Source organism: Zootoca vivipara, chromosome 12 (genome assembly GCF_963506605.1).
Source record: "Zootoca vivipara chromosome 12, rZooViv1.1, whole genome shotgun sequence".
NCBI lineage: Eukaryota > Metazoa > Chordata > Lepidosauria > Squamata > Lacertidae > Zootoca > Zootoca vivipara.
Window position 1 is genome coordinate 21,586,506 of NC_083287.1, and position 13,239 is coordinate 21,599,744.

Genomic DNA, 13,239 nt, shown 5'->3' on the forward strand with positions numbered 1-13,239 from the left:
AATCTTGCATTGGTTCACAGCAAAGGCAGCAGTAAAAATTGAGCAGGCAAAATACAGTATTTACATAGTATAACCAGCTTCAGCCATGCGCCTGGAGCAAGTGGAGGCATGTCTGCATCCATCTCTGGTCAAAGGAAGAGAGAGAGGAACAGGAAGTACTACTATATGCTCCTTCCTCTCTGGGAGAGGAGGGGAAATGACATCACACAGAGCCCTCTCTACCAATTCTATTTCTGTGGTCAGTGTCAGCAATGCAGCTCTGTGGTTGTAGCCCCTTCTCATGCTAACAAGCAATAATACGCATTTGTTAGTTCGGGCTGCTAATCCATCAGACTTGACCTTTGTTAATATTATAGCTTAATTGTAGTTCTGAAACAGATAACATCCTACTTTATGGTAGCAATACTTTTTTGCAATGCCGTGATATCCCTGCAGAGGAACTTTTATAGAATTGTCATAAACGTTTCCTAGGAACATAAATTACCTTGTGAATAAGCCTCAATCTCAGTTTACCAAGCAGCCGGAAGAATCATGCTTGCCGTGCATGTCACTGAGACCTTGTGCGTTGAGTTGGAATGTGGCCTCTGCATGCATGGGGATGTGGCGAATATGTCCCTTAATGTTGCCCTAAACAAGCACAATCGAGGCAAGCTATCTCTTTGATGAAAAACAAAACTTTGATTATTTTTACATATTTAAAACCTGCTACTGCACTGGAATTGTATTGCTACCTGATTGCCTGGAATAGCAGGAATGGAAAAGGAAACTCAGGGCAAAGCTGTAGAGTAGTGCCATTTGGGCTTTACGTTAATATTTCCTGCATATTCAAGTAGTCTTCAGCTGTCTCATAACTGGGATCCGCCTTTAACCCAAACACATATCTGTTTGTATGATGATAGTGTTGCTGTTGAAACCCACCTTAGAGCCGACTGTGAACCAATTCTGGGTTCTCCAGCTGAAAACAAGTGATCTAGTGCTATCACTCATACCATGGTCACAGCAAGTGTTTAAGCATGTGCAGAGCAAGAACCAAGCGTGGTGAGCAATCTAGAGAAGCCTTTTCTCAACCTTGGGTTCCCAGATGTTGTTGGACTACAACTCCCATTATCCCTAGCCAGCAGGCCCAGTGGTCAGGCACAGGGGCAGACTTTGGTAATCTTTCAAAATATGGCGCACTGTGCGAGGCCAAAATTTGGCACCCCCAAATGGATCTTCTCAATTATGGGTCTCCAACATTTTGCACTTGCTCAGCTCGGCGCCATGTACGGCAGAACCGGCCGCGCAGCCCAAAATCCGGTGCCATCAGGGATGGTGCGAGTTGTAGCCCAAAACTTGTGGGGGGCACCTTGTTGGCAATCCCTGAATTAGAATCTTAGAAAGCCGATTATCAAATTCTCCGAGTGAAGGATGTCCCATAAAATATCATCGAAAGTGTAACTGTATACTGTAGTGAAGTCTGTGCTTTAGAGAGTTACTAGAACCAGCATGCACGCAAACACAAAGGTGTTATCTGAAAAAAACTCAAGAAAATCCCTAAAAGCTAACAACCTTTCGAATCTCCATTGGGAAGGACCTTTCAGGGCGTGATTCATCACAAAGGGTGTGACCCTAAGAAATTATCAGTTCATTTGACCTCAGGGGTGTGGAACTTATTTTACTGCTTTATAATTGCTTGTGTTTATGATTGCATGGACATTGCCCATTCTTAATAGCTACATAGCATGACCCTGGTCCGTTTTTTTCTGCTTGTTTCAGGCTTCCTTTATCAAATATCAAAGAATTAAAGTTGAATCTAACTGAGGATATATGAGTATGCATTTCTAGAATCATTCCTATGCCTTCCCAAGATACTGCTTTGCCACAAATTTCAACTGAGAAAAATGCAGTCAAAAAGCAACATTGCACCATCCTGCTTCTCATAATCATTCATGGCCAGTATGATGTTTATATACCCCGTATATTCCGGCGTATAAGACGACTGGGCGTATAAGACGAGCCCCAACTTTTCCAGTTAAAATATAGAGTTTGGGATATACTCACCGTATAAGAAATATGACCCAGTGTACAAGACGACCCCCGACTTTTGATAAGATTTTCCTGGGTTAAAAAGTAGTCTTATACGCAGGAATATACAGTATTTTAGCCTCTCCATCTCTCTCTCTTGCAAGTAATGTCTCTGAAAAGTACCCAAGGCCATATATCAGCTATCGAATATGTAACATTAACTTTGTTTCAGCCCCAGTGCTATATACATTTGGGGTCCCCCCCCCCACAATCTATATACTGGTATCCAATTACACACCTCCTTATTGGAAATGAAATATAATAAATTTCTTCAATTAAATATGAAGTGCATATCTTCAGAAAGCATATAAATTACAGCTGCAAGTTTATACATAATATTCATTGACATATCAACATTATGTTAGCATATTATGGCCCTGAACCACGGGGTTACCTGGTGGCTAGTGCTACTGGAGTACACAATCCCATAGTAGATGCTAGTATGCAGTCCGGCAGGCCAACAGGTCCAGAGTCCAGTTGGGCCAGGATCCCTCCTCTGCAGCCAGTTCAGGGGTCAGGACACCTGGAGGTCAGCCCTGAAGAGCTCCCTTGACCATCCAAGCCATGGTCCCACCAACGTGGAAAGTTGAGCAGACACCACGCCTCATCTCTGCTGCCCTTTGCCCTTTTATACTTTGCATGCTGATTGCAGCATCTGGGCTTGACGAGGCAGGTGACCCTCACCTGCTCCAAGCCTACTCCTGCAGAGGAATCACACACCTCCTCCCAGAGCTAGCAAGTCCCACCTGACCACTGGTCCTGCTAGCTAGGGATGATGGGAGTTGTAGTCCAAAAACAGCTGGAGACCCAAGTTTAGGAAACCATGCCCTAGAGCAGGCACCCCCAAACTTCGGCCCTCCAGATGTTTTGGACTACAATTCCCATCTTCCCCGACCACTGTTCCTGTTAGCTAGGGATCAAGGGAGTTGTAGGCCAAAACATCTGGAGGGCCGCAGTTTGGGGGGTGCCTGTCCTAGAGAGCCTGCTGTGGAGACAGGGCCCCCTCTACCTCTGGTGATGGGTCCTGCTGCTCTGGTTCCTGTGCATTGACACCTATCCCCTCACCATCTTCTGTCATCCCATGGGTGCTTCCTACACCAACCTCTCCTTCCCCATCTCCAGTTTGCCCTGGTGTGTCCCAGGCCTGGCTATACCCCTCGTCAAGATCCACTTCCTCCTCCCCGTTGTCCTGCAAGTTCATGACAATTATATTACAACAATGTTTTATTTCTTTGCATTAGTAACTTTTAAAAAATCAGATAAATAAAAAGCTGTAATCTGTGTATGATTGTGGGATTTGGTGGGCCTCCTAGAACCTGGGGTGGGTGGGTGTCTTTGTCCACTGCACCCCTAATATGGCAGTCCATGTGACCCAGGAATCCTGGGTTCAAAGGCCCAAATCAGTCATTAACTCAATTCATGATTCGAGACAACTCTCACGTAATGCAATGGCAAAATTCCCACTGACTTATTTGGAAGTCCAAGAGAGCACTGAGAATGCCTTTGTTCTAGCCAAGATCTACAAACAATGATCCAGATGAGTGCCTTATGCACAAATAGATTTAGAATGTGATCACTGGAGCTGGAGGTGTAAGACGGGCCCAGAAATGCCTACTGTCATAGCTACTTGGTGGAGACAAACAGTACGTCTTGAAATATGAATTTATGAGGCAACTTATTCCTCTGAACTATTTACTCTCCTGTTGTTTTCCAAGAACTTTGTAACTGTGATTTTACCACTCTGTGATATTTCATTGTTTTATATATAAGTGTTGTGTCCAAGAATTGAGGCAGGGGTAAATAATGAGGATTTTATTCTAAGAAAAGAAGCAGCAATCATAGCAAGACTAAACAAGTATGCTTAGGCCTAGCAATTCCCTGGTGTTACTTCCAATCTTTTTTTATGAGCTGAATCTCTTCAGTTGGCTATTACATGCAGCTGTTTTTAAAATAATTAAAGGGGGGAATCCCAACTAAATTACCACCATAACCCAAGAGGTGGGGATATATATTTAAAAATTAAGCATCAATAAATCCCATCACAGATGTGGACACATTACTGCCATTGAGCCTGAGGGAAAGGAAAGCAGAGCTCTGGTGTTGCTTCAGGTCTGTCCTGCTTGCAAGCTTCACATTCACTGAAAAGATTGCTCCAATCAGGGCCGGCTCGCCCATTGATTCTAGTGGCGCGGGGTGCCAGGGCGCCTGGGTGCTCAGGGGGCACTGAGGGGCGCCCCAGCAAGTGGGGGAGCTGCGCGGCGGCCTCCCTTTTCCCTCCACCAGCCGCGCCGCTCAGGGGAGAGCAGGGAGGTAAGCGAGCAGAGCAGGGGCACTAGGACCCTATTCCGCTCTGCAGCGCCCACCTTCCTGCGCTTGTTGGTGAAGGGGAGCACCAGCCACGGCATGGCCCGCGTGGCTTCTTGCCAGCGCTGCTGATCCTGCTCGGCCAACACGAAGACGATCTCCAGGCGCTGCTGCCGCTGCTGCTGCTCCAGCACCGCTCCGGCTCTGGCTTTGCCTCGGGCTGGCTGGAAGCGCGCATAGAAGGCGGCCAGGCTAGCGGCCAGCTGTGCACCCAGCCCAGCTCCGGCTCTGGCTCCTGCTGTGGCCGGCGCTGCAGTAGAGCCCCACAAGCAAGACGCCCCGCGCCGGCAGCGAGGCCACAGGCACCGCTGAGCCATTGGGCGCCGCTAGCGCCTCGCCCAGCAGCTCGGCCAGCAGCGCCGTGGCGGCAGCGCAAGGCAACAAAGACATCCTTGCCAAGCCCCACGCAGCTCCCGCCGCTGCCAGAGGCAGCAGCAGTGGCGCTCGACCCGTGCGCTCTGTGCAAGGCCGGGACTGGAGAGGTAAGAGCCCAAAGGAAGCTGGAAGGATTGGAGGGGGCAACTCTGGGAAATGGGGGGGCGCGCCGGAGGGATCTTCGCACCAGGGCACCGGGCATGCTTAAGACGGCCCTGGCTCCAATAGCCTTTTACTCCAAGAGAGCGCTATAGATTCTGGTTGTACTGGGAGTTCTGCGATGGAAGCCAGAGGGCAACAATGTGACATCATTGGACCAGAGAGGAACTGGCACTTCAGCCATGTCTGGTGGAAGTGTTTCTGGGGTTGACCCTGCACACAATTCTGTTTCTGATTCCGAATTTTTAACCTCATTCCCCAAAGAAGGGGATTCCGACCCCAGGGTTATGATATGTGCCCCGAGTCCTTTTAAGTAGCTAGGAATGTCCTTGCTATAAAGCCTGGAGGTCATCAAGGTATTCAAGTCTAAACTCTCAACTTGGGTTGGCAGCAGTGAATAGTTCTGTGGCACCTGAAAGTCTAACAAATGTTATTCTTTCATAGGCTAGAGTGCAGTTCATTAGATTAATCCAATGAAGTGCACTATAATCCCTGAAATCTTATATCTTAATAAAATGTGTCCTTCTTTCAGGTGCCACAACCCAAGACTCTTTGTTGTTGCTCCAGTAAGGTAGGCTCACATAGTTACCCCTCTGGGAATTTTTTTAATTAGCCTTGCCGAGCTTACAGAAAGGCTATATAGTTCAGCAAGGAATATCACTCAAGTTCATTTTGTATTAAAGTATCTTTATTAACCACATAATAAATGTCCATTGAATTATGATGTAAATAATGTTGATTACTATACTACTCTGCCGGCTTCACAATGTGAACTGGAATCTCTGCCAACTTAGGAGGAGGGATTCCTTCTTTGAAAATTAACCACCACATAAGCTCTTTATATATGGAAATTGGGTATTATGCAGCCTGCTTTACACATGTGTTTCCAAGAAGTGACCCACCATTTGCTCTCATACAGACCTATGAGAAGGTTATAGCACACATCTGAATTCCTTCTGATTTCCATCTGGCAGCTCAGAGAACGTTTAGTCTTTTGACCTAGATCAGGCTGACTGCATGTGTTTTACCCAACATCACATGAAGTGTTTTATATCAAAGCATCAATTTGAACTGGCTTCGTTATTCAAGTCAAAATTGATGTATGTTTGCAAGGGCAATCCTGTAACCATTTTAATTATAACTCTGTTGTGTGTATGAAGTGCAGGGATCTCACCCAGGACAGGACAGCTGTCTCCCTCCTCGTGGCTTAAAGGAGGACCATTGCAGGCTTGCATACTGTATTGGGTTACCCTGACTCCAGCTGAGCATGTTCTGCTACATCAGGCACCCCCAAACTTTGGCCCTCCAGATGTTTTGGACTACAATTCCCATCATCCCTGACCACTGGTCCTCTTAGGTAGGGATCATGGGAGTTGTAGGCCAAAACATCTAGAGGGCCGCAGTTTGGGGGTGCCTGTGCTATATCAACGGTGCCTGTTTTTTCACTGCTTAAATTCCCATCTAGGAGAATAATTAAAAGGTAAAGGTAAAGGGACCCCTGACCATCAGGTCCAGTTGTGACCGACTCTGGGGTTGTGCGCTCATCTCGCATTATTGGCCGAGGGAGCCGGCGTATAGCTTCCAGGTCATGTGGCCAGCATGACAAAGCCGCTTCTGGCAAACCAGAGCAGCACACGGAAACACCATTTACCTTCCTATTTATCTACTTGCACTTTGACGTGCTTTCGAACTGCTAGGTGGGCAGGAGCTGGGACCAAGCAACGGGAGCTTACCCCGTCACAGGGATTCGAACCGCCGACCTTCTGATCAGCAAGCCCTAGGCTCAGTGGTTTAACCCACAGCGCCACCTGGGTCCCCTAGGAGAATAATTACTGGGCCCTAAATCAGGAATGGGGAACAGAATGCATCCCTTCCCAAGTGTCATGGACTGGCTAGATGCAGAAGAGTGATGGGAGGCACCAGCTGGGGAACCCCCAAGGGAACCCCCAGGGAAAGAAAGCTCAAAGCCAGGGGATTGGTGGTGGGGTGACGATGCATGGTCGGGGGGGGGGGGAACTGGGAGGAGGAAGTGTCAGAAGAGGCAACAGGGTTTAGTGAGCAGGAGGAGGCTGTGGCAGAGAGCCATCTAGACTCAAATGCAGGAGAGGAGGAGGGGAGCCAGGGGACAAAGGCAAGGCAAGCTGCGGAAGAAGCCAGGGAGTCTCCACCTGTTGCAACCAGTTCCCTTCCCCGCTGGTCTCCCAGAACATGCAGAGAAATGAAGAGACAAGGTGACTGAGCCTTAGGGTGCTGGGAAAGGAACTAGGGCAGGAGCCTGAGAGGAGTGGGAAGACCTTCAGTCTTCGCAACGGTCTCATTGGGGCAAGTTGCTGTGATCACTAAGACTGAGCTGTTTTGTTTCTTTGAATGAAGAAGGTGCTTGGCCTGAAAAAAATGCCCCACCCCTGCCCTAGGTATTTTCTGTTTTTCACAGAAACAATGCACCAGTTCCTAGCATGACGGGTAGTTAGGCATAATCAAGCTTGTATCCCCTGCAAGTTACCAGACAGAATTTCAGTAACTTGTTTCTTTAAAAGCTTACTGGTTAAGTTGGTACATTTTCATGCATTGTTAAGTACTCAATGAAAGCAGGGAGAACTAGGAGCTGCTGTGGTTTATTTAGGCAACAGGGAGGTGTTCTTTCTGGTGAAGGAACAGATCGAGATTGGCGAAAGGGTGTGTTCGCAGATGGCCAAGGGGGGACTGAGTCATAGCAAGGAAAAGTTTGGCTTCTGAGAAACATTCAGAAACAATGTCTTATGTCACAATATCATCAGCATTGTGTGTGCTCAGAGAAACAGAAAGACCCTTCACACAAAAACCTGGTTTGTATAGAAAGTGTGTTGCGAACAGGGGGTTAAAGTCTACGTTCCACCTACAACAAATGTGGATTGTTATTTGTTTTGCTCCACTAATTTCCTCCTGTTGCATAACCTTATGAGAAGATAAATAAAGGATTTAAATGCCAAATACTTTGCTCAGTGTTATTGACCACTCTCATTTGTTTAGAGCTTTACACCACACCTCAGTCCTTAGCGACACTCGCTTCAAGTTGTGTTTGAAATACAACTTCCTCCAAAGGAGGCCAGGGGGCGAGGGACACCTGCCTGCTTTCAATATACAGTGGTACCTCGGTTTATGAACACAATTGGTTCATAAACTGAAGCGAACTTTCCCATTGAAAGTAATGGAAAGTGGATTAATCCGTTCCAGACGGGTCCGCGGAGTACTCAACCTGAAGCGTACTTAACCCGAAGCATGGGTGTAATTGGTTCCAGAAGTCTGTTCATAAACTGAAGCGTTCATAAACTGAAGCAAACTTTCCAATTGAAAGTAATGGAAAGTGAATTAATCCGTTCCAGATGGGTCCGCGGCGTTCGTAAACCGAAAATTCATAAACCGAAGTGTTCATAAACCGAGGTTCCACTGTATTAAGAGAAGGAGAAGGAGAAGGAGGAGAAGGAGAAGGAGAGGAGTTTGGATTTGATATCCCACTTTATCACTACCCGAAGGAGTCTCAAAGCGGCTGACATTCTCCTTTCCCTTCCTCCCCCACAACAAACACTCTGTGAGGTGAGTGGGGCTGAGAGACTTCAAAGAAGTGTGACTAGCCCAAGGTCATCCAGCAGCTGCATGTGGAGGAGCGGAGACACAAACTCTGTTCACCAGATTATGAATCCACCACTCTTAACCACTACACCACACTGGCTCTCACCAATTGATTAATTAAAATGGCTGAATACAAATCCATTCACAAGCACCACACCTTACCTGCATTTGCACGGTCACTGACAAACCCACCTGTAATGGCTTCAGAAGAGTTGGCTATGCGGATTGTTATTTGGGTTAGATTGCAAGTGTGTAAGGATGTCATACCCTTCGGAGCAGCTGTGGGCAGCAACTTGAGCCTCAGCTCAAAGTGAATCCTCTCTCCCTTTGGGCAATTGTACTAGAAATGGTGCCAGTGAGGCTTTTTTCCCTTCTTCTTATCGTATGCTGGTGGTTTTGCTTATATCAGAAACTTCTTTCTTTGAAAGAATTAGAACTGGTTATTTTATAGGGATACTTCCTATTTAGAGTTTAATTTTCCAAAGGATGCAATGTAATTAATAGCCACCATTCTCTTTCTCTCCTTTTAATATGTAAAAAAAAAAAAACAACTAAAAGAGAGGGGGTGAGAAGATAGGAGAATCCTTTAAGACAGCATTTACAACAAAGGACTGGATAGCATTTGCATTACTGGATTAACAGGATTGAAAAGGCATCTCTAGAGACTCTCCCAGGATGGATATTTCTGACATTTTAAAATAATGAACTAAAATACTATGGGAGCAGTGGCGGAGCTTCATGCTCTGGCACCAGGGGCGAGGCTGGCGAGCTTTCTGGGGGCAGGGCGCGGCACCCATGGGGAGTGACAGGCATTCTGGGGGGGGTGCTGCCCGTAGCGGTGTGGTGTACGTTATGGGGGGCATGACGCGCCACCCGTAGGGGTGTGGTGCACGTTCTGGGAGCGGGGCATCCAGCGTGGGCGGGGGAGGGGCAGCCGCCATAGCGCCCTCAGGATCGTGCCGCCCGGGGCGGAGCGCCCCCATCGCCCCTCCCTTCCTATGCCCCTGTATGGGAGAGTGGGTATCACAGCTTGTATTAAATCAGGCATCCCCAAACTTCGGCCCTCCAGATGTTTTGGACTACAATCCCCATCATCCCTGACCACTGGTCCTGTTAGCTAGGGATCATGGGAGTTGTGGGCCAAAACATATGGAGGGCCGCAGTTTGGGAATGCCTGTATTAAATGGTGCATTTATTTTCCTGCTGCAGAAAAAGGATCCCCCCCCGGACTTAAAAGGAAGAGAGCTAACAGCGCAGTCAGAAGTCAGTCCCACTTCACTGAATGATGGCACCATGGCTCAGCACAAACTCCACTGGCGTGTGGCCCCTGGGAAGTTCCACAAAAGGGAATGCGGCCCTTAGGCTGAGAAAGATTCCCCACTCCTGTGCTACATACAGGCTGGCTGGAGCCTTCATGAAGAATTATCAAGGGTGTGCAATGACAAGCATGTTTAATTGAAACCTATGAGACACAGGCTACAAAAAACACGTCTGCTTCCTCCAAACACATCCAATGCAATGCCAGAAAACATATGGGGATTTGTGCTATTGTCTCCACGGCAGCATGTCTGGCACAAAGACTTTCCAACACACTAGCACACCTTTAACAGTTCTGTGGCGAGCTTTGACACAGCAAGAACTATTTGAAAGCAGACACACTACTGTTGTAAAACAGAAAGTGGGTCTTACTTTTTTTAAAAAAACGTTAGGTCTCCAAATTTTAAATTGCAGGTGTCCAGCTACGTAAGATGTAGTTCACATAAAAGGTAAAAACAAAAAGTAAAGGAACTCTGGATGGTTAAGTCCAGTCAAAGGCAACTATGGGATTGCGGCGCTCACCTCGCTTTCAGGCCGAGAGAACCGGCATTTGACCACAGACAGCTTTCCGGGTCATGTGGCCAGCATGACTAAACTGCTTCTGGCGCAATGGAACACCCTGACGAAAACCAGAGTGCACAGAAAAGCTGTTTACCTTCCCGCTACTGCGGTACCTATTTATCTACTAGTACTGGGGTGCTTTTGAACTGCTGGGACAGAGCATATGGGAGCTCACTCTGTCGTGGGGATTCGAACCGCCGACTTTCTGATTGGCAAGCCCAAGAAGCTCAGTGGTTTAGACCACAGCACCAGTAGAGTGGTCTACCAAATAAAATTTCAAGCATTTTTTAAAAATTCCCATCAAAATGTCAAAGCCACACACTTTCCTATCCTACAGATAACATATCTCTTTCCATCTGAACTTAGAGAAACTCCTGGAGATATTTCTTTCATTCTCCTATGGTCTGGTACCAGGAGGCATTGGGGGATTTTGAGCTGCAGGGCTATTGGCACTGCATTGAGCAGACAGCCCAGCTCTGTTCTCCTCCAGCAGTCCTTTTACCCAGAGGTATTTAGGCTGGGTCCCTTTTGTTCAGCTTCTCCAGAGGAGGTATCAGTTACTTGAGAACCATAGTACTAAAATGTATCATGTTCGTCTCTTAACAACGAGAATGACAACTATTACTCCCTCATTGCATCCCAGTTGAAGCAGCTGCTTCTAATTACCAGAAACAAAATGAAATGTTGTTTCCTTTTTCTGCTTCTTTGTAGAGAATAAATTTGGGAGCAAGAAGTGCAGTACTTCCCCAACTATAATCTCCCTCCCTTCCCTTTATAATCCACTGAATAGCAGACAGATTCGTTTACTGACATTTCTACCAACAGGAATACAATTGTTAAGAATCTCCAGGTGCCACTAGAAGGCTTTGGCCTTGAAATAAGATAAGCTGGAACGTTTCCAACTCCCTCTCTTCCCAAAAGGAGGCTATTAAAAGCATACTAGACTAACAAAAAGCCTCCTTGGCATAAAGAGAACCATAGGTTGTTGTTTTTTCCCTGTGTCTTTTTATTAAAATGATGTTATTCATTTGGGACTGTGGTAATTAGTTCTTTGTAAAAATTTGCAGCATGGCCTCTTTCATTGCAGGAGCAGCTGAAAATAGATAAAATTATGAAAATCCACATTTCCATTTTTAATTTTGTTTCTCAGGAGCAGCTAATGCAAGAGATTGGAATTCTGAATTCATTTGCATGACAGTGACTTCCAAGAGCAGGCAACTGGGGTCCCTGTTGCAGGTCACCTTCAAAAATAGGTTTTTAACATGTGTTCTGAAATGTCATAAACAAGGCACCTAGGAACCCCCACAACTTATTTTAAACCTCAACATTTTGGTGTGCCATTTTAAAATATACATGCAGATGTTCCACTTGACTTTATCAGCACCAGGTCTTTCTGCCACTATACTCATCCCTCCTGGCATCTTCAGGGAAAACTGATATTACCGGTACTGTACCATTACTCGGTTAATGTACCTCAAGTGTTGTTTGGGCAACAGCAAGACATCTTCATCTGACCCAGAGCAGCGGTAAGTTTTATCAATGCTGCACATTGATATAGGTCACCAGTGGGCTATTTACCATGTTTGTCTGTCTGTTTCCGATTTGGGACATCTACTGCAATACCTGAACATGGGACTAAGTTGGGGCTGCATGCTAGAATTCTTATTCCCTTTTATTATTATTATTATTATTCCATATAGCAGCATATTGTGCACTGGCGGTTTTCTGCAAAAGGTGGTGGTGGGCGTGAAATAAATCACAATGACGATTTCGTCGGGGACATTGCCCGCTGAACACTTTTTAATTTCATGACCGGAAAGGGCAGCTGAGCTTCAGCGGGTCTCTTCCTTATTGCATATTACTATTGTTCCAGAGATCTGCGGCCCTCCCCGTGAAACAAGAGACCCCCGTGGTCGACTAAGGCGGACGCCTCGCCATCATCTGTCCCCTCGGCGAGGGCGAAAGAGGCTTTGCAAACTCGCGCGCAAGATCCTCAAGGTCACAGTTCCCCAAAAGCTCAGCAGAGCGCACGCACGCACGCACTCGCTCCTCCCCTCGGCCGGAGACGAGGCAGCAACCAGGCCGCCTTTCACCAAGATCAGACAGGCAGCTCCTCCTCTAGGCAAGCGGGCCTGGAAGGGGACGGCGGGGAGGCGTGGTCACTGGCACGGCGTCTCTTCGCCGGGGCGCGCCGGGGCGGGATTCCCGGCTGCGGCGGCTGCGGCTCCCGGCGCCCCTTCGAAGAGCTTCTGGGGACTGTCCGCCAGCAGCGTGGCGCGCATTTTCCGCTTCTCCTTGAAGCGGCCCGAGCGGGAGATCTTAAGGTTCCGGCGGCTGCCCGAGTTGGGCTGCTGGTTCTCTTGAGAGTCCGAGGGGCTGGGCGCGGCGGGGAGCATCTCCGAGGGCTCAGGCACCTGCCGAGGAGGCCACGCAGCCGGAGCCGCAGCTGCTGGCGATTCCTTGGGCTTCTTCCTGCTGGTCAGCGATTTCCACCAGGCGCCCGAGGAGCCGCTTTTGGCCGCGGGCCCCGTCGAGGAGGCGGCCGTGCCGGCGCTCTCGGCCATCTTCTGGAGGGCAAAGGCGCCCGCGCGCCTCTTCCTGGTCAGGGGGTCCTGGGCGATGCGGTGCACTCGGGGCCGGTGGCCTGGAGGGGAGGACAGAGAGGAAGGAGGCTTGTTTAGCAGCAGGATCTGGAGCCCTCACCGACTTGGGGTCCGCGGTAGGAAGGAGACATTCAAGGGGGTGCGGGAGACATCCGACACACGGAGCGCGATTAGTAGGCTCACGGCC

General features: G+C 48.0%; 1 protein-coding gene across 1 annotated transcript; it reads right to left on the minus strand.

Annotated features, from left to right (window-relative positions):
- Positions 1-8,321: 8,321 nt before the first annotated feature.
- On the minus strand, positions 8,322-13,013 carry PRR15 (proline rich 15). Its single transcript, XM_035130290.2, has one exon. The coding sequence runs from the start codon at positions 13,011-13,013 to the stop codon at positions 12,609-12,611; it is 405 nt and encodes a 134-aa protein (XP_034986181.2). The 3' UTR covers positions 8,322-12,608.
- Positions 13,014-13,239: the final 226 nt, after the last annotated feature.